This window comes from Ceratotherium simum, chromosome 7, assembly GCF_057802395.1.
Source record: "Ceratotherium simum simum isolate JZ-2026a chromosome 7, ASM5780239v1, whole genome shotgun sequence".
Classification (NCBI taxonomy): domain Eukaryota; kingdom Metazoa; phylum Chordata; class Mammalia; order Perissodactyla; family Rhinocerotidae; genus Ceratotherium; species Ceratotherium simum.
This window is the reverse complement of record NC_141906.1, coordinates 18,493,943-18,520,118: the sequence shown is the minus strand read 5'-3', so window position 1 is coordinate 18,520,118 and position 26,176 is coordinate 18,493,943. Positions and strand designations below refer to the sequence as shown.

At 45.6% G+C, this 26,176-nt stretch overlaps 1 protein-coding gene across 2 annotated transcripts in view; it reads right to left on the bottom strand.

Annotated features, from left to right (window-relative positions):
• Positions 1–26,176, bottom strand: part of GALNT18 (polypeptide N-acetylgalactosaminyltransferase 18) — a 339,217-nt gene that overhangs the window by 57,228 nt on the left and 255,813 nt on the right. The window contains exon 7 of one of the 2 annotated variants that reach the window (XM_004418438.3): positions 4,355–4,540. The exons of the other annotated variant lie outside the window; for it this stretch is intronic. Coding sequence (XP_004418495.1) covers positions 4,355–4,540 — 186 coding nt within the window. The remainder of the gene's footprint in view (positions 1–4,354; positions 4,541–26,176) is intronic. 2 annotated transcript variants of the gene reach the window in all.

Here is a 26,176-nt window from a genome sequence, read left to right as displayed (position 1 = left end):
TAAAAAAAATCAATGCTTTGCTGCAGGCTGACTTTCTGTTTGTTGATAAGCAAACTGATGTTCAGTTAAAGTAGAAGGTTGCAAGAGCCGGAGGCTCCTCTGGCCTTCCGAAAGCTTGGACTGAACGTGGTAAGGGAGCAGGTGAGAGAGCCGGCTCTGCTCGCTGCACAGCCCGGGAGGACTCAGCATAGCAGGCAGCAAAGGAGGATGCCGGCCCAGCAAGGGTATTTGAGAGATGCGGCGGGAATGCAGAGGGCGTGAGTGATAACATCAACAACAAGAGCAAACACTTATCCAGTGCCTTCTATTTGCAAGCATTGATCAGTCTTTCTGTATATTAACTTATGTAGTTCTCAAGGCAGCCACTGGGCAGGGGTGAAGGGTTCCAGCTCTACATTCGCAGCTAGGATGCTGGAGACGAAAGGTTAAGTAAATAGGTAACAGATGAGCCCGTGATTGAGCAGAAGGTACTGGGACGCTGCCACATCCCGGGCAGCTGGGAAAACATGGAGGACACGCAGCATCCACGCTTCCACTCTCTTCTTTCCTTTTCAGCTCATCTTTACTGAGTGCCTAGTATGCGTCAGGTGCTGTCCTAAGAACTGCGCATACGATAGGGAGAAGCCACAGTCTGCCCGAAAGGAGAGTCTGGAAGATGCAGACAAGTCAACAGATTCTTTGCACACAGTGTGAAGCATGGAGGGGAGCAGGGAGTGCTAAGGGACAACAGAGGAGGAGCCTTTAGTCCATCTCATGGTGTGGGGCAGCCGGGATGCTGGGGAAGGGGAGGTGAGCAGCCAAGGAAGGCTTCCCAGAGTAGGTGATGCTAGAGGTGAGTTTAGAAAGATGAGCAGGATTAGCTAAACTCACGTTACGCAAACTTGGCTGCCCCAAACCAGCACCTGGGGAGCTTTTTACAGATTCTGGCGCCACTACATGTCTCCTCATCAGAATCTCTGAGGATGAGACCCAGAATCAGTATTTTTAAAAGCTCTCCAAGTGATTCTGATGCAGTTGGTTTGCAGATTTGCTTTTAGGAGCCCTTGATCAAGGGAGAAAGGGATTACACATAGGGCCAGCAGATCCCCTTGTAAATAAGCATCAGTGAGGTTTTACTGGGCTGTGACCAAGTGCCCCGCATTGTGATAGGCATGGTGACACAAGTGTGAATAATACAATCTGTCCTCAGGAGCCCACAGTCCAGTGCAGTGGCTCTCAGCCCTGGATGGACATTACAATCCCCAAGGAGCTTTCCAAAAAAAAAAGGATCCCGGCTCCCCTTTCAAACCAACTAAGTCATAATCTCTGGGGCTGGAGCCCAAGTGATTTTAAAGTTCAGCCAGATTTGAGAGCCACTGGTCTCATGAGTGAGAGACTTTCAGACAATAGAACATTCTTTTACAGGGTGGTGATGCAATGAGAAAGACATGCACGCAAAAAGGGGCATTCTCCCCAGCTGGGGCTGGCTTCCTAGAGGAGAGGTCACTGGAGCTGAGTCTAAAAGGACGGAGGGGAATTGGGAAGGGTGGAGGCCTGGGAAGAGGTTTTGGGTTAGGAATTCCAAGCAGAGAGGACAAAATGAGCCAACACACAGAGGTGAGAAAGAGCGTGGTATGGACAGGGAGCTCTGGACAGTTCCTATAGTCCATGCAGTCTACAGAGATTCCAAAACAGGGATGGCGTGAGGTGGGGCTGGAGAGGTGTGCAGAGCAGCAAAGCTTAGATCTGTGTCAGACGCTGGACTTTATGCCTGATCTTGTGCACAATGGAGAGTCATTTCAAGATTTTAAGCAAGGCAATGACATGGTTGCTGTGAGCTTTTTAAAGGTAACTTTGGGTGATGTGGAAGGTAGATTTGAGGGGAGTAAGACTTGAGCCAGGGAAAGCAGTTGGAGGCTGTTGCAGAGGCAGAGACAAGGCCTGAACTCAGACATTAGAGGAGGTAGGAATGGAGAGGAGAGCTCGGTGCTGGACTGGGGATGGGCACTGAAAGAGAGGAGGATTAAAGGAAGATGCTCAGTTTTCAGCGCATACGTCTGGACAGATGGTGGTATCATGAACTGAGACAGAGAACAAGAACAGGAACAGATTTGGGGGGAAAAAGATGCACTCAGTTTTGGTCAGATTTAGTCTGAAGTGCCTGTAGGACACCCAGGAGAAGATGTGCAGCTGTAAGTCTGAAGCTAAGGGCAGAAGTTGGGGCTGGAGATATTAATTAGGAGGTCCTCAACATGTAGGTGTGAGGAGAACCCACGAGTAGCCGAGATCACCCCGGGAGACGTGTATAATAAGAGCAGCCAGCCCAGGATGGAGCCCTGGGGAGGACCCACATCCAGTGGAAGTAAGAGTTGCCTGCAAGTGTTGGGAGCAATTGAGAGAGACGAGGATACTCTGGGGTATAGAAGCCAAGGAGTTAGGAGTTTCAAGGAAAAGGTGAGATCCTGTAGATTAAAGACTTTAAAATGTCCATTAAATTAGGCAGTTAGGAGGCCCATGGTGACTTTGTCAAAAGCAGTTCTGATGTAGTATTGGGAGGTGACTTGAGAAGTGAATGGGAGGTGAAAAAGTGTTGACTCTTTCTAGAAGTCTGAAAGAGGTATGAGAGGGAGTTTGGACATAGAAAGGAATGGGGGTGGCGTGTCAAGAGGAAACACTCTGACCACTTTCTTCTCCACCTAAGGCTTTACCGTGGACACTCCCACCTCTTGTCTGCCTTTCTGGTATTCACTCCCCACCTCCCCCCACTCACCTGACTTTGGCTTGAACTATCCCTCGGAGGAGGACAGACAGACACTGAGTTCCATCACTTTCCAATTATTTTTACCTACTCAGCTCTCTACTATTCATCGGATTTGCTGTCTATTTCAAATCTGGCAGCTACCATAAGGGGAGAGGGCTAGAAGGCTTGCATCTTTGGGGTGCAGAGAGGAGGCGGTAGGAGTATGGACAGGACCCAGTGCTTTAGCAGAGCCTGGGGATCTACAAGGCTTCACTGGTGAGCTCCTGGGGAGTTTCCAAATGTTCTTAACATTCTGCTATCAGAAGATACCAACAGCGGGACTCAGCATCCTGCCCAGAATACTGTAATCCAACGCCCACAGCCACAGATGGGTCTAGAAGGCACCGCTGTTTCCCTAGAAACACTCCCACTGTCAGGGACACATTATGGTGCTCGTTCATTAGGGTTTGGCCCTGCTCCGGCTGATACTCCTTGGCTACTCGTTCTTCTTCCCAGCTGCTGAAATCTCACTGGTTATAGGAATATGCAACCCAACCCAAGCCCCCTCTACCATGGTGGTGGTGGGGGGTGGTGTGGGGGGGTGTTGCCTAAAAGCTCCTATCCATGGCCCAGCATACTCTTTCAATCACTCAGCCAGAGCAACATTAGCTTGGTGGAGAGATGAGGGAACAGGGCCTTCATATGGAAACTTTAAGCAAAGATCCATCATTTCCCTATTAGGAAGAGAGAGCTGACACTTTCTAAAGAACTCCCAAGGGGAAGCCACGGCCTTGGGAGGAAAGAAGAAGGTCATGCAGTCAACAGCTCTTGTCTCACATAGAATGCAACGTAAGCAATGCTCTCCAGGCAGACAGGCTGGTAAGCAGATTGGGATCTGGCGGCGGGCATCTGTTGGGTTCTCCCAACTCAGTGGTCCAAGGTCATTTCCAGATGACACACAGCAAGGCAGAACAAAACTACTAAAGAAACATTGCATTCTTTCTTGGACTTCTTAAGTGTAGGTGACGAGAGGGACAGAGGACCGTGGCAGGCAATGATGAGGTGCTGTGAAGGTTAGAAGCAGCCTAAAAAATGTCCAGGATAGGTCCCTTCTCCTCCTGAGGGTTCCTGTGGGAGTATATCCCATCTCCATTCGTGTGGCTCAAGAAATCCCAAAGGCACAAGAACATTCCTCATTGCTCTGGTCAAAAGTTCGATAGACAAGCTTGAATCCAGTCTACAGGGAGACTAAGGTGCATTTTGCGAGTTTTGGTAATTACTGGTATATTTGTAATCTAGGGCCACGAAACACCTAATGTCAGAGAAGCTGAGGGCCTGGGAGCAGGAAGGAACCTCGGAACCATTTGGTCCAATTTTCTCAATTAAAATGAGGACACTTCAAGAGAGAAGTCCTCCTTCAAGCATGCTGACCAGGGATGGGGTAGGATAAGACATGGCTTAGTGCCTCATAGTCAGCCCCATTTCTTCAACATGTAGTATCTTTGGGGGTTGAGAGTTCACTCTAGCATGACAAACAAGACTCTGGCTGACCCATGGGAAGAAGGGTTTAGTCCCATGTTTTGTTTGTTTTTTCCCACCAAACCCCAAGAAACCCATCCCCATGGGGCTTCATACCTCTTGGGGGATGTTCCATGCCATGTAGACATGGCTTTTAAATTCGTCCATCCAGACTTCAGCCACCCTGAGGGCATTCCTGCGGACATGGGCGGTGAGGTCCTCGGTGTAGGGCTTGTGGGCTCGCTCAATGTGGGCAATGCGAGAACAAGGCAAGACCTCCACGCTCCCACCACACTGCCACACCTGTAGAAGACACAGAGCCACTCATCAATGCCCAGACCTGACTCTGAGTCTCTAAACCAGACCAGAAGTGACCACTCAACAGGAGCACAGACAAATCTCTTCACCTCGTCTCTTCAGACTACGGTCTGCAAAGGGAGTGAGCTGTACCTTATTTCTACTCCTAGAGCAGGAAGGTTATTGAGTCATTAATTCATGTCTTGTTTCCTGTTGCTGTGGATTTTCTAGCAAAGAATTAAGGCACTTCCTCTCTCCATCCCTTCCACTCCCCCAAAGAAGAGACCAGACATTTTGTGATCAAAGATCTGAGTTCTCCTTGCCCCTGGGGAGAAGTTAACAAAACCCTTGATAATGGTCTCTGCAGCAGTGCTTGACATGGAGGGGCCAGCAGAGAATCCCAGCAGAGATGTTATCTTGAAATGGACCACCCAGGCCTGGACATGGATTAGTGATCACCACAGGGAGAGCGCCAGGCGCCCTTCTCCTGCTCCATCTTTCCTGGGCCCTGAGTTCTGATAGAACCCAAGAGAGAGGGGGCTACAAGGAAGGGAAAGGTATGAAACTTCTCATTGACCTTGGTGAGTATGAGCTTAAATCTGATGCAGTTTGAACTTGAAAAATAAAGAAAAGTGACCTAGAACTCTGAGTGTTGAGGGGCAGTGTCCTGGAGCTCTTGCCAGTCATTCCAGCCACTCTGAACTTTCAGTGTTCCAGAAGGTACACATCCTTTTGTGCCTTTAGACTTTTGCCCATTCTATTTGTAACTTTAGAAAGCCCTCCCCACTCCTTCTCCAGCTGAAAAAATATCATCTCTCAAGATCTTGGCCGCATGGCCGCTCTGTTGTGGAGTCTTTGCTCAATGGGGGAAGCGCCAGTTGCTCCATCGTCTGGCCCTCAAAGCTCTTGATAGGTCAGCCTCCCTCCCTCCTTCTGTGTTCCTGGAGGGCAGAACGCTTATCTCACTCATTTCTCATCTCTAGCACCTAACACAAGGCCTGGTACACACAGGTAATTGGTAAATACCTGTGCAATAAATATATAAATGATTGGTGCTTAATCAGTCAATCAATCAATAAATGGTTGATGCTTAATAAATGTGGGATGAATCTGAAATACTTGGTCAGAATTGATGAATGAGACTTCTGAGTGAAAGCAATCAACATCTCTTGGTGGACAGCAGTGGTCACTTGTCAGGTACCGTCAACCAGACAACCAGGCCGATAATGTTCACACTTATAACATGTACACATCAGCAAACACAGGTCTTCATCCAAGACAAGGTCAGCTTTGGATTTAGCTTAATTCCCTCCATGTTAGTTGGAAGAGAATGCCTTCTCTTCCACTAGTCTCTTTCACTCCACTTGGTCCCTATAGGCTGTTCGAGTTGGAAGGCAATTGACTGACTTACCACTTTCTAAGCTTGTCTTGCATTTAGTATATTATTTAGGGCCAATGGGAAGGAAACAAGCATTTCTGCTGAGCATGTGCCATCTACCAGGCACTGGACTGTGTATGTGGGGAGGCAGCGTAGCATGGCGGTTATGAGCAGAGGGTCTGGAATCAGACTACATGGCTTCAAATCCTGGCTTTGTTTCACACTAGCTGTCTGACCTTGGGTAAGTCAGTTGATCTCATTGCACTTTAGTTTCCTCATCTCAAACAGGGGTCATAATAATACCTATCTCATGAAGCTGTTGAGATTAGAGCGGTGATGTGCAAAGCGCTTAGAAAAATGCCTGGCACGTAACAAGCACTCAAACAGCCTCAGCTATTACTGCACGAGTTCTACAGCAGAATCTTCAGAATAAGCTGTGAGGTGGTTCTTGTTGCCTCTAATTCCAGATGAGGAAACTGAGACTAAAGACCCTCCCTTGCCCAGGACCACACAGCTGGGACTGAAGACAAAGGATCTGCCTGACCCCCAGTGAAGCTCAAGAAAGAGCCAATGCTTCCCATCGTCACCATCTTTGAAAGTAGTTCCCGCACCCAGGGGTGGGAGCCATGGAAGGCTCCAGGAGGTGCACCTTCATTTCCATGACCTACACACTCTGGGGATGGTGCTGATTTCCAATTCACTTTGCTCAGATTTTCAGGGAAAGCCTGTGAATACTGTGACTGTGTTATTGATAACACAAAGAGGCAGGGTAATTATTCTTTTTGCAACTGGAACGGAGACTATTACTTGACATATTTCAGCAACACAACACAGAATATGATTCGTAACAGAACTCTTTTATTACGAGACCTGTTCCTTAAGGAGTCAGTCCACGATTCATCTTGAAAGCGGGCGCATCTCCTAGTTTTCATGAGAGGAGGGCTGCAGCACCTTCACGTGCCCTCAGCCCACCGTGAAAGGAGCAATGGGAACTCACTGGTGAGCTCCTGAATCCACTCCCCTTCCCCTTCCCTGGCCTGCAGCCCCTGCCCTTGTCCAGACCACCCTCAAGTCATGTCTCCTCTGGCCTCTGCAACAGCCTCCAGAAAACCAATCTCCCTCCTGCCTTCCTCCTCCAGTCCCCTCTCCACCTAGCAGCCAGAGCAATCTTTTGAAGGTGTAAATTGAATCACGTGCCCCCCTGCACAGCGCCCTCCCCAGCACGGCCCCTGAGGCTCCTGGGGTCTGGCCCCTGCCCACCCCTCCAGCCTCACCCTTGCGTCCCGACACACTCTATGCTGCAGCCACACTGAAATGTTTTTACTTCCTCCAGCATGCTGGATTTTCTCTCACCTCTGGACTTCTGCACATGCAGTCACATACCCCACCCCACCCTGCTGCCCCTAACTCATCCTGGGGGTGTCAATTCAGCATCATGTCACTGTACCCCCTTCTACTAGATTAGCATGTCATGCTCTGTGGCCCCTGCCCTGTCTGCCCCCATCACAGCACTCTTGTATTTGCTTGTTTATTTATCTCCGTCCCTCTTTCAAAACGTTCTCAAGATCTTCACCAGATTCTCCTTTAGACATGTGCTAAATGGTGCCCAGGACAGATCACAGGTTTCCAGCAGAAGTGGGCGGCTAGGTGGGTGGGAGTGGCATATAGTCTTTTAATGCACAGCTTTGGAGCCAGCAGGAACTGGATTCCAATTTTTTACCTCCACCACCCGTTGCTGTGTCACCTTTGGCAGGTTACTTCTCCTCCCAAGCCTCAATGTCGCCTGGTGGAAGAGGGGGATGGAGTGCGGATTCGTGTTCAACCCTGTGCTTGTCTCAGAGTGAGGACTGTACGCATGGCAGTCAAGGGGGTGGGGGCAGGACAGCTCCGTCAGTTCTGGCCCATGTGCTGGCTGAGTGGCAACTTTGGGATACTTAACCTCTCGTCTATGAAACGTGCATGACAGTGGGTGCTGCACTGGCTTTTGGGCTCCGGAAGCCCCTTGCAGAATATTGTAAGCCCTCAGTCTGTGCTAGTTATTATTATTTTATAATAACCCTTATAATTGCTGCTATTTGGCTCCCCCTGTACATCCATCTTCAGGGAACAAATGATGCAGAGGACTCGGGTGTCTGGCTGATGCCCAACAAACAACAGCTGGGCTAACTTCCAGAGCGCCTGGCCCAGCGAGGTGGGGTGCACAGGATCCTCCCCAGAGAATGGGAGCACTTGTTAATCTGGAGGTCACCTCCACTCTCCTCTCTTCTGTGAAAAGGAACTCATCTACGGAGAGAGCCGCCTCAGATACAGGAGCAGAAGACGTGCATTACCCCACCACTTCTGGACCCTGCCCAATGACACTGAAGTAAACAAGAGAAAGCCTGTGCGCTCTGGTCCCCCCATGATGAGTGACTTTGCTGATCAATAGCTTGACACAGAGAGATTCTTGAAAGTCTTACCCACAGATGACCTCAGAGACCCTCTCGTGGATGGTGGACAAAGGATAGGAAAAAAAATCACTGGTGTTTGGACCTTGTGAAAGATGACATCATGAAACTTCCATGGACGCTTGGGAGGGGCAGAGGATGAGGAAGTGAGAGAAAGGGAGCTGGGCCTGGGACATGTCATAGCTGCCATGAGGTAGCAAGACCCAGACCAGATGGAGGCTATAGACAGGAGTAATTTTACCAGAGAAGCAGGGCCACTGGGTAGAGGGCAAAGATGTGGGACAGAATGACGGCTTAGTATTGCAAGTTCGGAGGGTGGAGATGCCAAGAGAAGGGAGGGCAGGGGGGTACCAAAGGGGTGGCTGAGAAATGAAGGCCAAGGGCCAGTAACCAAGAAGGCAGGTGAGGTCACAGGGCACAGGAAGCAACCACCAAGATGTAGGACTTAATTTTTACATAGGGTGCATGTGACTTAGGCTTGTAATAACAAGTGAGGCATGTGCTAGTCCTACAGGCGCTGGGGACACCTGACGCTTGTCATCCCTGGGCTGGACCTCTGGATGGGCACTGGGCAACATGTTTCTTGACTACACCAAGTTCTTTCCTGTGTCTGTGTCTTTGCACCTGCTATCCCATCTTTCTGGAATAATTTCCTCCCACTAGTTAGGCAGCTCAAATATTACCTTCTTTGACCCACCCAGTCTAAATTAGATTCCCTCTGAATCCTTTTACCGCCCCACGCTTTTTCTTGATAACACTTATTACAATACTCTATTTATGTATTTATTCCTTCAATGTCTCCCCCCTGCCCTACTAGACTGTAAGCCCCAGGAAGACAAGCATCACCTTGTACACATCAGCGCTGGGCATTTAGTATATATTCAGTGACTGTTATTTGAATGAGTGACTCCAGCCATCCGAGAGTCCTGGGCTTCCACTAACTGTAGAGAGGTGGTTTTAACTTGCTCAGCTAGATCCCCTAATAAAGGCCATAAACATAAAATGCGGCCAGATTTTACTGAGAACAATGACTTCCTTCAAACCCAAGTGGTTTTCAGTAAAGCTCTGACATTTAAGCACACACCGCTGAAACCGAGGAGAGTTACTTTGGCTGCAGAGCTTAAATTAACATCGTAAAACCTGGGAAGTCATCGAATGAGCACGGGCCATACATAGCAGGCGGCTTCATTTTGTGGAACCATGAACTCCTCAGAGAAAGCCCCCAACCTCGCTGATGCTTGCAGATGCCCAGAGAGGAGCCGCCGGGCCTGCCCCCAGACTAAGAACCCGAAGCAGGTTGTAAATAACCGTTGCCTGGGCGAAGGCAAGTCCCCCTCACCACAGCCCTTCCCAGAGAGCCCTAAGCCTGTTACTGTTTCTGAAAGAAAAGACTTGGAGCATCCACCTGGGAACTACGAGAAACCATGCATGGGGGAGCTGGTGGGGAGGGTCTGAATCCTGCTGCTGCCGCACATCAGCCTTTGACTTCGAGCTGTCTTTAGATGTCAGTTGCCCTTTTACTGGGGATAATGATACCCTGGGAATTAAAAAGAGATGCTGTATGAAAAGCTCCCCTTAGCAAAGACAGGCGCACAGTGAGTTCTTAGGAAAGCTCAGGTTCCTTTCCTTTCCCAGGACTGGGAGCTGCTGGTACAAGGTCAGAGCCAGAAGACGGAGTTTATGTCCTGCGTTTGCCACCTACATAAATAATCCTGTTTCCATCCCAAGACTCAGTTTCTCCCAGCTCCCAAAGGGAGAAGCTGGACTCAGTGATATCTTAGATCCCTTCTACTTTTCGTATCCTGTGATCCTAAGTTTTCTTGCCAGTACCTCAAATGATGCCCAGTATCTGAGACACAACTGGCAGAGTTGTAAGATAGGGAGACACTGGAGGCAAGGCAACAAGAAACAGGGTGACTATTCTCCTACTCAGAGATGCATGATCACTTTGTGATCTATGGCAGGAATAGCAAATAACACTCCTGTGTTAAATCCATTTCTTGTTAAATGTCCTTCTGAAGCACTGTGTTGAGAAGGATTCTGAGGTTCTCTCTGGGCTCAATGGAAAAGCATGCCACAATTTATTAGTAATGTCTATCGTGGGTAAGGGACTGGGGTAGTGGCACCTCAGTCTTGTACTTCATAGCCGCAGTCCACAGCATAAGATCCCAAGTCCTTTCCAGCTTTTATCTCCTTATGCCTTTTAATGAGCTCTTTGCTCTTGGCAAAATGTTCCCACTGTTTACTTAGCCCAGAGAGCTTCCTTCCTGCTCTCCATCCATCCAAAGCCAGCCCGGCCCAGTTCCTCCAAACTCCTGAAACACACAATTTGTACACTCATGTGGTCCTTATTTCTTGGCTCATGTTGTTAATTATCTTTTTATGTGTAACTGTCTCGCCTAACTTGGCTGTGAAATGCCGAGACAAGAGTAGAAAGCCAAACCAGGCAAGCTGGGAAAGGAAGGCCAGAAAGGTGGCGTCTGAGGCCTGAGAACAGCTGGCAGAAGACCAGAAACTTGTTCGCAGAGTGGTCATAGAGTCAGAAATGCAGGCAAACAAAGACATGGGCCAGGCTGGGCAGGCCACTCATCCTCCGGGTCTCCTTCAATTTTGCATCCTAGGCACCTCGAGCATCTCAGCCTAGTTCTGAGCCTGCATAGCAATGAGAAGGGAAGAAAGGCCAAATCGGGGCAAGGCTGAGACAAAAGCCAGAGGCCACCAGCAAGCCGGGGTCAAGGGTGTGAGGCAGAGCGGGAGTGGGGATGGTGACGGTGTAAAATGTGGAGTCAACCTCTCTCCAAAATGCATCTCACTCCCACACTTGCAACCTTTAGTCTCCAGAGCACGATCACCTTCCTTAACATGAATTGCAAGACCTCTGAGATCCGGCCCCTCCTATTCACTGCAGCTTCACCTCTCACCCTCTGCTGTCCAGTTACTCCAACTTCTCTTAGTTCCCAGGACAGACCATGTTCTTGGATTTCTGCTCCCCCAACCCCATTCCACTCTCTTTACTGGAATTTTCCTCCCCCACCCCCCCACCACACATTTATTTGCCTGGCTAATTCCTACTAAATTTGGTCAAATGCCTCTGCTATGCATTCCCATGTCACCTGTACTCCGTCTTGCACAGCACTTAAGATAGCTGTGTGTGTGTGTAAAAGCACAGGCACATTTTAAAGACACATAATACAAGGGACAACCGTTTACTTACCACCTGCTTAAGAAACAGTCCATTGGCAATAACTTAGAACTCTCTGTGCTCCTCCTTACCCCAAAGGTAACCCATTATCCTGAATTTTGTTAGTAATTCCCTTGCCATCAACCTAAACTACATGTTTAGTTTTCCTGTTTTGAATGCTATAGAAATGGAAGCACATCGTCTGCATTCTGCAACTTGCTCCTTGCTGCATTTATTTTCATCGCGACCATGTTCCATTGTATAAATATACAGCAGTTTACTGATGCCTTCTCCTGTTGGTGGACAGCCTGGTTGTTTCCAGTATTAAGAACAGTGTCCCCTAAGCTCCCTAACTCATTCTACGAAGCTGACATTACCCTGATACCAAAACCAGACAAGGACAACACAAAAAAAGAAAATTACAGGCCAATATCACTGATGAACATCGATGCGAAAATCCTCAACAAAATACTAGCAAATCGCATACAACAATACGTTAAAAAGATTATACACCATGATCAAGTGGGATTTATTCCAGGGATGCAGGGATGGTTTAACATTTGCAAATCAATCAACGTAATACACCACATTAATAAAATGAAGAACAAAAATCACATGATCATCTCAATAGATGCAGAGAAAGCATTTGACAAGATCCAGCATCCATTTATGATAAAAACTCTGAATAAAATGGGTATAGAAGGAAAGTACCTCAACATAATAAAGACCATATATGAGAAACCCACAGCTAATATCATCCTCAATGGTGAAAAACTGAAAGCTATCCCTCTAAGAACAGGAACCAGACAAGGATGCCCACTGTCACCACTCCTATTTAACATAGTATTGGAAGTCCTAGCCAGAGCAATCAGGCAAGAGAAAGAAATAAAAGGGATCCAAATTGGAAAGGAAGAAGTGAAACTGTCACTATTTGCAGATGACATGATTTTATATATAGAAAACCCTAAAGAATCCACCCGAAAACTTTTAGAAGTAATAAACGAATATGGTAAAGTTGTAGGATACAAAATCAACATACAAAAATCAGTTGCATTTCTGTACACTAACAACGAAGTAGCAGAAAGAGAAATTAAGAATACCATCCCACTTACAATTGCAACAAAAAGAATAAAATACCTAGGAATAAACTTAACCAAAGAGGTGAAAGATCTGTACACCGAAAACTATAAAACATTTCTGAAAGAAATTGAAGAAGACACAAAGAAATGGAAAGATATTCCATGCTCTTGGATTGGAAGAATTAACATAGTTAAGATGTCCATACTTCCTAAAGCCATCTATAGATTCAATGCAATCCCTATCAAAGTTCCAACAACATTTTTCACAGAAATAGAACAAAGAATCCTAAAATTCATATGGAACAACAAAAGACCCCGAATAGCTAAAGGAATCCTGAGAAAAAGAACAAAGCTGGAGGTATCACACTCCCTGATATCAAAATATACTACAAAGCTATAGTAACCAAAACAGCATGGTACTGGCACAAAAACAGACACACAGATCAATGGAATAGAATCGAAAGCCCAGAAATAAACCCACACATCTATGGACAGCTAATCTTTGACAAAGGAGCCAAGAACATACAATGGGGAAAAGAAAGTCTCTTCAACAAATGGTGTTGGGAAAACTGGATAGCCACATGCAAAAAATGAAAGTAGATCCTTACCTTACACCATACACAAAAATTAACTCCAAATGGATTAAAGACTTGAATGTAAGACCTGAAACTGTGAAAGTTCTAGAAGAAAACATAGGCAGTACGCTCTTCGACATCGGTCTTAGCAACATCTTTTCAAACACCACATCTGACCGGGCAAGAGAAACAATAGAAAAAATAAACAAATGGGACTACATCAAACTAAAAAGCTTCTGCACAGCAAAGGAAACCATCAACAAAACGAAAAGACAACCTAACAACTGGGAGAAGATATTTGCAAACCATACATCTGATAAGGGCTTAATCTCCAAAATATATAAAGAACTCATGCATCTCAACAACAAAAAAACTACCAACCCAATTAAAAAATGGGCAAAAGACCTGAACAGACATTTCTCCAAAGAAGATATACAGATGGCCAACAGACACATGAAAAGATGTTCAAAATCACTAACTATCAGGGAAATGCAAATCAAAACTACAATGAGATATCACCTCACGCCCGTCAGAATGGCTATAATTAACAAGACAGGAAACAACATGTGTTGGAGAGGATGTGGAGAGAAGGGAACTCTCATACACTGCTGGTGGGAGTGCAAACTGGTGCAGCCACTATGGAAAACAGTATGGAGATTCCTCAAAAAATCAACGATAGAACTACCATATGATCCAGCTATTCCACTGTTGGGTATTTATCCAAAGAACTTGAAAACACCAATTTGCAAAGGTACATGCACCCCTGTGTTCATTGCAGCCTTATTCACAATAGTCAAGACTTGGAAGCAACCTAAGTGCCCATCAAGGGACGAATGGATAAAGAAGCTGTGGTATATATACACAATGGAATACTACTCAGCCATAAGACACGACGAAATCCAGCCATTTGTGACAACATGGATGGACATTGAGGGTATAATGCAAAGTTAAATAAGTCAGAGGGAGAAGGCCAAATACCGTATGATTTCCTTCATTAAGTAGTAGATAATAACAACAATAAACAAACACATAGGGACAGAGATTGGATTGGTGGTTACCAGAGGGGAAGGGGGGAGGGAGGAGGGTGAAAGGGATAATTCGGTGCATGTGTGTGGTGATGGGTTGTAATTAGTATTTTGGTGGTGAACATGATGTAGTCCATGCAGAAATAGAAGTACAATGATGTACACCTGAAATTTTTGCAATGTTATAAACCAATGTTACTGCAATAAATAAGCTAAAAAAAAAAAAAAAGAACAGTGTCCCCTGCCTTTTCATAGAAGAACAATCTGATACGAGTCTCTTGGTGCCCAAGAGCGGGCCCCTCTCTGTGTATTTACACCACAGTGGAATTTCTGAGCTGTAGGTTACACGCATTCAACTTTCCCAGGAAAAGTGAAACTCTCCCAAAGTGAGTGTACCAAGTTCCATTCCCATTAGCACAGATGAGCACTCACATTGCTGCACAATCTCGCCAACATTTGACATTGTACAACTTTTTAATTTTTGCCCATCTGATGGGAGTGAAGTTCACTCTCGCTGTAGTTTTAATTTGCAATTCCCTGATGACCAGTGAGCTGGGTTTTTTTTTTCCTATTTATGGGCCTACAATACCAGAGCGTGAGAGAGGCCATGGCCACCTTGCCCTCATTAAGGACTCTCTGGTGCCTAAAAGGGCCTGGCGCATGACAGGTGCTAGGTAAACACTTATTGCATGAATGAAGGGTCATAAATGAACGGGCCTTAGTTCTGAACTATCCCCAGTGTACTTTACTTGGTGCTCTCCCAGGTTTCCAGGGGTAGATATTTCATTACTTTAAAGTGTAAGGAAATGTTTTTAAAGTCTGACAATGCTTATTCTTCCATCAGACTCCACAGAAAAACATTTCCCAGGGATACAGTTTCCCAAGTCTGCTTCTTGCAACGAACATTGCCAAAGAGTCTTCTGGACAGAATTGCTGCTTGAAAAAAATAGTGCTTTTTCTTGGAAGGTATCCCTGAAGGGGTCTGGTTTTGGGTTAGCCCTAAGAAGCACTTGAAGCAGTTTCCCTGTTTGAAAGGGATTCTTCATAATATCAGAAGGCAGCAGGAAGATTCATCTGGCAGAATTCCAAGGAGAGACCAGCTGGGCTGGAATATCTGGAAGCTTTTCATGAAGAAAAAGTTAAAAGGTTGTTTTGCAGGGACTTTGGATTTGCTGAAATAGCTGTTTACCCACAGGAAACCCAGGGGCAGCAATGGCACCAAGCTCAGCAAACTAGCCCGTCACATACTCGGGACCCAGCATTTCCTTGGACCCCAGTGCTCTGACTATAAAGACTGGGGCCAGGGGAGTTCATTTCCTCACGGGAAATTCCATGAGGGTCGCTTTGTAAACATGTGGTCATTGAGATAAGAAGACATCTTTTAATGGTTCCAACCAAAGAGAGCTTGTTCACGGTTATCTCAAATCTCATATCAGCCAACAGGCCTGATCAATACTGTCTAAACTCAGGCTTGGTTGCGCTTAAGACAAAAAGGAAGAAAAGGAAGAAGTCAGGCCTGGACATACTGGGGTTGGGGAAGCAGAGCCCGGCACAGAGTGGTCACCGAGCATGTGGCAAACTCCCATTGCTCACCAGTATCTGCGTGCTCCTCTATATCTCCCAGCCTCCCTTGCAGTCAGGAGGGAATATGTGGGCAGCTCAGGCCAAAGAAATGACAGAGGAAATGGCAGCTGTCATTTCCTGGCTGAGGGAAGCCCATGAGCACTTCTACCGCTTTCCCTCCCAATCTGCTGGATGTTTAAGCCAGGATGACCTTGAAGTTCAAAGATGGGGAGCCCACAAGAGAAGCAACCTACGTCCTTCAGTCACCACTCAGAGAATGGCTGCCCAGGGGAGCCTCCCACCCTTCAAGGGACTGTGATGTGAGCAGGAAATAAACGTGTCCTGGCTGAAGCCTCTGGGGTTGGGGGCTGCTGTTGCAGCCTTTGATCATTTCCCTGATTAATACAAGCTGCCCGTGTGTAAAGAGGTAGGGTGACCAGAGAGGCTTGGGCCCAGAAGCCCTGACAATCAGGCTCAGTCTATTGGGTGCAACTTTGTAGCAGAAGGCTCCAGGTGTGAGGAGAGAGTGTCCGGAAGGTGACAGCTTCCCCAATCCAGGTGATGAGTCCATTCAGAGCAGGACCCCACTAGAGGCCAAGGATACAGAGAGTAGATTTAGTTCCAAGGGGGGAGAGAGGGAGCTTCCAGGGGTAGGAAGGGTGTTAGGACCCCTGCAAAACAGGCTGCAGGTTAGAGTTTGGTTCAAGTTCAGAACCAGGGCAGAGGTCAAAAAACCAAGGGAGAAGCCAGCAGGGTGGAAGAGGGAAAGGCCGGGGCTTGGAGATCAGGTGCGATCTGGGTTCCTCAGAAAGCCATAGAGAGCAGCCCTGTGGCAGCTCCACTAACCCCAGAGTGAGCCAGTGAGGCCAGGGCTGCAGCCACACCCCTAGCCCTGGTCAGGTGACAAGAATCCAGACAGAGCTGACCCTCACAGCTTACCACTGCATGAGGTTGGAAAGGCTGGCTAGTCCCAGTCCAAGCATTTCTATGGAACCCAAACTATAGAAACCCCAAGCTCAGAGACAGAAGTGCTGGCCCAGTTCCAAAGCATGGTCCCATTGACACGTGTGCTGTCTCCTCTAATCTCATCTTTGTTTTGAACTAAGATCTCTGGCCTTATTACCATCACTGGTGCCGCCAGAGAATGATAATGAGCTTGAATGTCACAGGAACTTGGGAGCAATTTTCTGAAATCCAAATAAAAACCTTCCCATCCCTAATCTGAGAGTCATTTTTATCAGCTAACTTGGCCCATCCATTTACTCAGGAGTGTTCGGAGCCCTCTCTGGTGGGTTAAGTCCCACTGAATTGCTGTGAATGCCTTCTTCTTGTGGACATATTCAGAAAAGCTCACTCTATCCAGCTGCTATTCAAAGCCGATCCCCTGGACTATGTTTAATTTATACTTTGCTATATGAAGATGAACCACTTACTCATTTAAAGTGTTTCCTTTTTTATGTCTTTAATCAGCGACTATTTCTCTCCTCTCTCAGAAGCTTAATCTAATCAGAAACAAATCCCATACATATGAATGGCTCATTAGCATGTCCCAATTAAATTCAAATTGGCTGTCCATACCAGATGCCCCTCCAAAAGGATGACACTAGCCCAAAGGATGACTCTTTGCACCAACGTCCAAAGAGTATTGCCCATAATGTCAGGAGGGTCCCTTCTGAAATGCAGGGTAACCAGGAGTCACTGGAGGAAAGTATATACTCTGTCACCCCCCAGCACAGCAGGCCATCCGACAGGTGACCCATGTGTCACTGAGACCACATAGGTGGGGAAGTTTGGCAGACCCTGGGTGCAGATATTCGAGGAAGCTATGTGTCTGGGCCAAGCATCACCCCCACGTTGGGTTCAGTGGGACCCTGAGGTTATCATTCAGAAGATAAAAATGAAGCTGAGATGCTGAACATTCTCTCACTCAGAAACGATATTTGGTCTATGGAGCTTGCCTCTTACTCCCCTGGAATTCAGACTAAGAAAGCTGATGTGCTGGGTCTTTGCTTAAAGAGATTTGCCCTTTTCATACACTTCGAAATGAATTGTCAGCTTGGGTATCATCTCTGAAAGGCACCTACAGCAAACTCACATTAAAAATGGGATTCATGAAAGAAATCAGCAGTGCAGTATAGTGAACTGAAGGGGACCTAACAGAGTACCTCCAATCATTTCCTGGGTGAGCAAACTGAGGTTCAAGGTCACATGATAATTTAGAAGCAGAGTAGGAAATGTATCCGAGACCTCTGTCTCTCGGGAGACAGGAGGTCGCTGTGGTTCAGAGCACAGGGTCTGGGGTTACACAGTCTTGGTGTCAAATCCTCCATTTCCCATTTGCTGGATTGGTGACTTTAGGCAATTCATTTTACTGTCTAACAGTCAGTTTCCTTGCTGTGAAATGGAGACAAAAACGACACGTTGCAAAAATAGTTGTTGTGAAAATTAAATGAGGTGATGCACGTAGAGGGTTTACTTCAACACCTAGCACAAGTTTAGAGCCCACTAAGTATTACGTATAACTGTTATCACTGTAAGATTCCACTGATGATAAGACTCACCATTGCTGTAACAAGAGCTTTTCAGGGAAGGAGGAAACACTACATTCCTCTGAGCTCGAGATTTATACATCCAGCTGCCTACATGTCACCTCCACTGGCGCATTGCTCAGGCATCGCCAGCTTACTTTGTCCAAAACCAAGATCTTGATTTCCTTCCCTGCCTCCCCATCTGTCCTTTAGTCTTCCCCTCACCCACCTAATAGCCTAAGCCTGAAACCTACATAAATAATTACGTAATTCATCCATAACTATGTCCTCTTCCTCCCTCTCCACATCCAATAACACAACAGCAAATGCAGTCAGTTCTACCTCCTAAATATAGCTTAAATTTGATCACATCTCTCAATCTGCACAGCCAACCTCCTGGGCCAAGCCGCCATTAACTCTGTGTGGACAACTCTATCAACAGCCTCCTAAACAAATCTCTTTGCTTCAATCCTTGTTGCCCTCCAATCCATCTTCTAAAATAATAAATCAGATCATGTCCCTTCTCTACTTTAATTCAATTCAACAATTATTTATTGAGCACTTACTCTGTGCCAGGCACTGTTGTATGAGATGGGAATTTTGTCACTGAGCAAAACATACAAAATCCCTGACTTTCTGGTACTTACACTCTGTTTTCCATTGTAGCACTTGCTATGGACTGAATTGTGCCCCTCCTCAAACTCATAGTTTAAAGCCCTAACCCCCCATGTGACTGTATTGGAGATAGAGCCTGTAAGGAGCTGATTAAGGTTAAATGAGGTCATAAGAGTGGAGACCTCATCAGACAGAACTGGCATCCTTATAAGAAGAGGAAGGGACACTAGAGCTCTCTCTCCACCATGTGAGGACACAGCGAGAAGGCGGCCATCTGCAAGCCAGGAAGAGAGCCCTCACCACAACCTGACCATGCTGGTACCCTGATCTCAGACTTCCAGCATCCAGAACTGTGAGAAAATTAATTTTTATTGTGTAGTTGTTGGTTTATTTTATTATGGCAGCCAAGTTGACTAATACAGCACTTACTGCAATTTGTATACATCTATTCTTTGTTCCCTTTTATCAGATGTCTGTCCCATTATTCCATTAGTCCCAAGAGGGAAGAGGCAGTGTTTACTTTTTAAACATTGTATGCCCAGTGATAAACATGTAATTTTAAGCATTGCATGCCCAGTATCACATCTGATAGTCACCTAACAAATGATGTCAAATGAATGACCTGCATTAAATGTACACATAAAATTATAAGTTGAGTGACCATATGTCCTGGTTTGCCTGTGACAATATTGGTTTATACTTGTTGTTCTAGTATAATTATTACTAATACCCCCTTTCACTCTCAAAATTGTTCTGGTTTGGATAATAAATTGTAACTTACTTATATATTTATATATGCCAAATTTATGAGGCACAGCCTGATTTTAGAGACACTGAAATTCAAGATAAGTATCTGTCTTGAAATCATAGTATTACTAATATTTTCTCTCCCCTACTTCATGATTTCTTTACATGACTACAATCCCAGTGCAGTGAAAATGACACAGTCATCAGGACCCTCACTCACTGAGGAGCAGCATCTGAAGCAGGCGTCATGAATAGAGCAGAGCACGCGGCATGCAGTGCTCCACCACCCGCTGGGCGCTGCACCAGACAAGGAAAGAGACTGGGCCCGTCCCTAGGACTCTCCAAAACTAGAAGACAGCACAGACATAGAGAGAGACAGGACCTAAAGGAGTAAATGATGTTCCCTGGGGTAGTTTACACCAGGGGTTAACTCTTTATTTTCAGGACAGACTTTATATACAGGTAAGCCTTGCTTGACAGAAAAACTTGTGTGTAGGAATAACTTCTGTAAACTGTCACCCACAAGCCCCCGGGGAAATTTACCCATTGAGATCTGGCCCCTGCGTTGCTTTACAAAGTAAAGAGCATTTGTAATGGGAACAGATGTCTCTGAATTCCCCTTCTGCAATTTCAAATTTATGTATATTAGGTCTTATTAAAGAAAAACCACAACAATGTGAGGAGGAGGAGGAGGAGGAGGAGGAGGAGGAGGAGGAGGAGAGGGAGGAGCCATGCTCAGTTTCCATCAGTCATTCTGAGGAACTGATTCTGATCTTGCCTGGTGGTTCCCTCCTGGAAAATTAGAACCAGAATGTAATGGTGGCAAAGAAGCTACCTTCCGGGGCATGAAACAAAGCAGCAGGCAGACTCAACTAAAGAGAAACGCAACACGAAAGAAGAAAACGCAAAGGAGCGAGGAGAGAGAGAACGACTCCCCAGAGCTTTCACACACACTGCTGACTCCTAGGATTTTGTGGCTTTTGTTTTTGCTTGTTTCCCCAAATCAGGAAATTAAACATTGATACTTGACTATTATCTAATCCACAGCCTATAATCAAATTTCATTAGTTGTCCCAGTATGGCCTTTATAGCTATTTCCCCCCTTGATCTCAACTTTTTAAGAGGTAAAAATTTCCTTCGGTTTGACTCTCAAAACTCTTTATCAATTGTTACCTCTTCCGCACGTCTTATTAATCTTACTTTTCCATGGCTCCCTCATTGAACACAATTAAAAAAACATAAGTGTGAAGACCCTTCCCAAGTAAAAGTGTCCACGGGCGCACACTCTCTCTTCTCCTCCCCTCCATTTCTAGCTAATTGCTTCATTATGTACTTTTTTAATTGCTTTGTTCTTTAGGGATTAATTTTGCACTTATCTTTACTAACCGTAAAACTTTACAGCGCACTGTTAAACTGCGTCTGTTCGGCGGCTGGTTTGTAATTGCAAAGAGTCACTGCATGGCTGGTGTGTTAGAGATAATGCGCCACGGCAAAGAAGCCTTCCTCTCAATGTTCTCCGATGCCGGCTGGCTGCTGGGCACGGCAGAATAATTGCTTCCTGGATGCTCGGGGTGCCGAGCTTCCCTCATACGTGAAGATCACAACCGGAGGATGACCCCCCAAGTCCTGCAGGTTTAGGCCTCATAGGGCCCAGGTTGCTCAGACCTCAAGGGCCCTGGGAATTTCAGACCCCACGGTCCCAGGAGGCCACACCTAGTGGCACACATTCCAGCAGAGCAGGAATAGCTGGCTACCTAGAAGGAAATGATAATTTCAACCATTCTCTCAAGGTCAAGTGCGTACTTTCCCAGGGCCCTGGCACTTGGCCTCTGCCTAAAAGCAGAGGTCACCCTGTCTCTCCATTCACGGCCAAATAAAATCTTTATCCTCCCTGCCTCCTATCAATCTCCATCTACTCCCTCCTTAGCCCTTTGAAATGTGTCTTCTATCACCCCCTCCCTCCAAGGCCTTCTTCCAGCTGCATCCAGGCGCGCTTTCTGCACTCTCATTCTCACAGCACAGAGTGGGGATTCAGAGGCTTTGGCATCAGATAGAACTGTGTCCAAATCCAAGATCCACAGCTCTTTCTCTGAGGGAACTGGGCAAGGGACTCAACCTCTCTGAGCCTCACTGTTCTTATCTCTACAATAAGGGTAATAGTTCTAGCCTCTTGTGGTTCTTGGGTGGAGTAAATGACATACAGCATAAAACTGACTAGGATGTAAGCTCTCTGAGGGCACAACCTAGACTGTCCTGCTCATCATTGTATACCCAGTGCTTAGCACAGTGTCTAGTATTAAACAAACAAATGCAATAAGCACAAAATAACGTTCAATAGATGGTGGCTGCTATCATTAGTATTCATCCTAGACTGGCTATTGCACTCCTGAAATGTTGCCTTCCCCTGACATCTGTGATTGTCCACCAATCCAGCTCTTATCTCTCTAGTCAATTCTTCTCTACAACTATGAGCACCACCCTGCCCCTGTCCCTCGTTTCCTATGCCCAGGATCCATTCTAAAACTTCTCCTCAATCCACTGTCATCCTCACTGGGCTCATCCATCCTCTTGCCTTCAATGGGCACACAGAGGGCATTGATTCCCTTGTCTCACCTCCAAGTCTTTTCTTTACCTTTAGCTGTGTAGTTCTGGCTTTCTGTTGAAGTCAGGAGCCAGATGTTACATTTCTCTGCACCCTAATGCCAAGGGTATAACACAAGTAGCATAATAAATGTTTACTGTATCAATGAATGGATGGATGAATAACCCAAGCTTTTTGGTTATTTCCATTGCTATTTCTAATACCGAACTTGCCCCATTTCCCCCCTCAAACCACCTCTCTATCCCAAAAGCCCCTTTCTTAGCCAATGGCACCCCCAAATCTCCCATTATCTAAGCCTGAAATCTCAATGCCATCTTTGTTGGACCTTTAATAACTCATTTCTAAGGACCAGGAAAGGCTACCTCTTGACCTCCAAAGACCACTCAAACTAATACTAAAATCCAACACAATGCTACGGGAACACGTGGACAACGCCTTAGCTAAAGGTCTGAGTCACTGGGAAAATTCCCTTAGGAAGTACAAAAGCTCGCAAGCTTGAAACCTGTGTTTGGAGTCTTTTGAAATCCTTGGCCTCAGAAGACTGCGTAGATGAATACTTATTCCATTGTATAGCTGTCAGCCTTCTGTAGGCTTTTCCCCATGACAGTGGCTGAAGGACAGTGCCAAAGCAGATTCCAATTCACGACAAAATGATACAGAACAGTGGCAGGGCTCACTGCCCCATCCACACACACACACACACACACACAGAGGGATGTGTTATTCCAAGCTCTCAGGTTATTCTGAACTCTAGCTCCAGCTGGCTTGCACCAACGATAATGTTTATAAGCAACCAGAGACTAAAATCCAATTGAAGCTGTTTAATTTTCTCTGTCTCCAGGGATGGCGGGTAAGAGAATCTGCTTGCAGCCCTTCTACGAGATGTTGCCTCTGGTGGTTTCTCGAGACCTGTTCAGCTGAGCAGGAATGCTGGTGCCCACAGCCCTTCTCTTCCTGCTCAAGTCTTTCTAACTATGCCGGCAGAGACTAGTTGGTTTACCTGAAACTGTGGCAGCTAGTGTTTTTAATGATCTTGCTGGGTGAGAACGGCCACGATGTCAGTGATGAGCAGAGATTACTCAGATCTCTAAGCTCAAGGCCTCTGGGGAGAACCATACAGTCCCTCGTGTGCCTCACTGCACAGCAGGCTTGACGAGCACACATTAACCTGCCTGGACCTCCTTCACTGGTAATTTTAGCGAAGTCTCTAGCCTTTTAACCCTAGGCATATTTTGCAAAAGTCTTGAATAATGGTGACGCCTGTTCTAGGCAGTTGCTACAGACCCTTCTTTGCTTTCTCTTCCTCCCCTGTGTCTCTGGCTCCCTGAACTCAGATTTCTGACTTCCTCTAAGTTTCTGGCTCCTCTCTTTTGGCAGGTTCTCAATCTACCTCTGTTCTGACTCTCTGGACTCAGCTTTCAGCTCAGCTCTTGTCACTGTCACCCCCTCCAGTGTTGAAGTCTCCCGTGACCTCAGCTGAAGTGTAGTATTATCTGATCCAGGCGCCAGCCGCCAGAGGGATTGGGCCTGACCATCAAGCACTGCATGGTTCTGTGGTCATTTTCCAAAGCTGGCCCAGGCTAGCTCCTGAAATGAAACTGTATGCCATGGATGTTCTTAAACTCTGAAGGCAGAGGTGGATGAGCAACACGACCCAGCGATAAAGCATGAGCCTTTAAACCATTCAGGCTGGCTCTAATCTTGAGTGATCTTGGGAGGTATTCTATCCTGTTACCTCCAGGTTCCTAATTTACAAAATGGGGGTAAAAACATGGACCTCAGAGGGCTCATATAAACATTAATAAGATAATATTTACAAAGTGATAAGCCAATAGCATACAATACATGGAAGTTCTTCCTCTCACTATTATTATTATTAATATTATTATCATCATCTTCCATCTTCCTTGTGGCCTAATACTGCTACCAACTGTGGAGCATGTATCTGCTTTGTGAAATAATAACCTTCTTCTGCTGCCTAAGAGTTTGTGTCACTAAACCAAATCACAGACATCTTTACCTAGAAAGGCCAATGTTGGTAACCAAGGAAATGTTAATCTGAACTCTCTCAGCCCCAGGTCATCCACCGTAAGTGCACTTTTTCCTTTTATTAAGTCAGTGATGAAAATGTTGGATAAGCCAGGACAAGCAACAAGCCCACCCAAGGCTGCCTTCCGGATTGCCAATGACCAATTTTTTCTCCATCTGATAGCTCTACCTTATCTGTCTCTGATCCTCTGTTTTAGCCTCATGTCCCATTACAGATCCCTAGTTCCCAGCCTTAGAGTTCAGCCACTGTCATGCTCTTTCTCAGCTGTCACTCTCTGTCCCCCCAACTCTCTGGAACACCTGTCCTCCTCTTCCCCACTTGAATAATGTACCCTCATTCCTTGGGACCCAGCCTAAAGGCCACCTGCTCTGTGAAACCTCACCCAGCTCCCAGAGGTGGACACTCCCTCTTGGGTGCTACTGTAATGCACAAGGCTCTTTCATCCTCTCCATTTTGACCCTGAGTGTGTTGTGCCTTACTGCGTGCTTTAATCGAATTGTATTCACACTGATAAATTTTCATCCAGAAAGTATTTTTCTGGAGTAATGTCACTAAAGCAATTTAATTCTCTTGGTCAATTTTCCATATAATGTAATTAAAATATATTTCCTTTTATACTAATTTTCCAGTTTTATTTCACTACACTTTTTTTCAGTGGGGTTAATACTTTTTTGCATTGGTTTTACAACTAAGATATGATTCATCTATCAGTATTTTTTTTACCCACATCACATTTTACAACTATGGCCTCCATCAGAGAGTTTTCTTTGGTGGTCATGATTTCAACTAAGTTCGGCTTTCCTGAATCAAATTTTGCAGATGTAAATTATATTACTATTCATATATTTAATCAATTTTTTAGTTTTTAAAATTTTTACTGTGTTCATTTTTATTAGTTGCTTTAGTTTGTGTTAATTATCTTTACTATTAGTCATCATTTGGAAAAAGAATAATAGTTTGCTTTTTTTTTTTTTTTTTAGGAATATCACAAGAAAAAGTGTGAGCAGTTTCTCTGAGTTGTGTAATTACTGTGGTTGCCATTGGCAGATCAAAGCACACAGAAGTCCTTGAAGTCAAAATGGCAGGGTGGGGGGGATCAAAACATCCTGTTTAAGCTCATGAGATTTTCTATAATCTATTAGACTAGTACTTAGAAGATGGTAAGGTGGTTGTCTCTCCAGCTAGACCGAAAGCCACTCAAAGACAGGGTCTATACCATTCACCTCTAGTTTCCCAGCACCTGGCAATTGGGTATTTGAAGAATGAATGAATGAATACATAAGTAAATGAATCCACAAGGAGATCATGAGAAATACTGTCAGATTTCTTACTGAAGGTCATTACACTATGCCTACCTGTATAAGACATAGTGGCTTCTGAAGCCATTCTTCCTGGGTTCAAATCTCAGCTTTATCATTTACCAATAATGTGACCAAGCAAGTTACATTCCTCTCTGTAATTTAGCATATCTGCCTGGAGGTGAGGATAATAAAAGTATTTGCGTCACAAGGTTGCTGCAAGGATTAAGGGAGGTAATACATGTAAAGTACATAAGACATTAGCTCACATAGAATTACTGCTATATTACTATCAACTATTAGTATTATGGTCATAAATCTCATCTGTGTGTCTAGTGATACTGAGAGGTGGTCAGGTTCACGTCCTATTATCAGGAGCTCACTATTCCATTAGGTATCCTTTCCTTTTTTTTTTTTATTGGTTCTAATATTTGTTTCTTATATTGAATTGATAACTATATCCATTAGAGCTTCCATCCCACTGTTCATACCTCTATCCTCCTGAGACATATAGAATATATTCTCTTATATTTGACCGGCTTTCAAATTCAGAA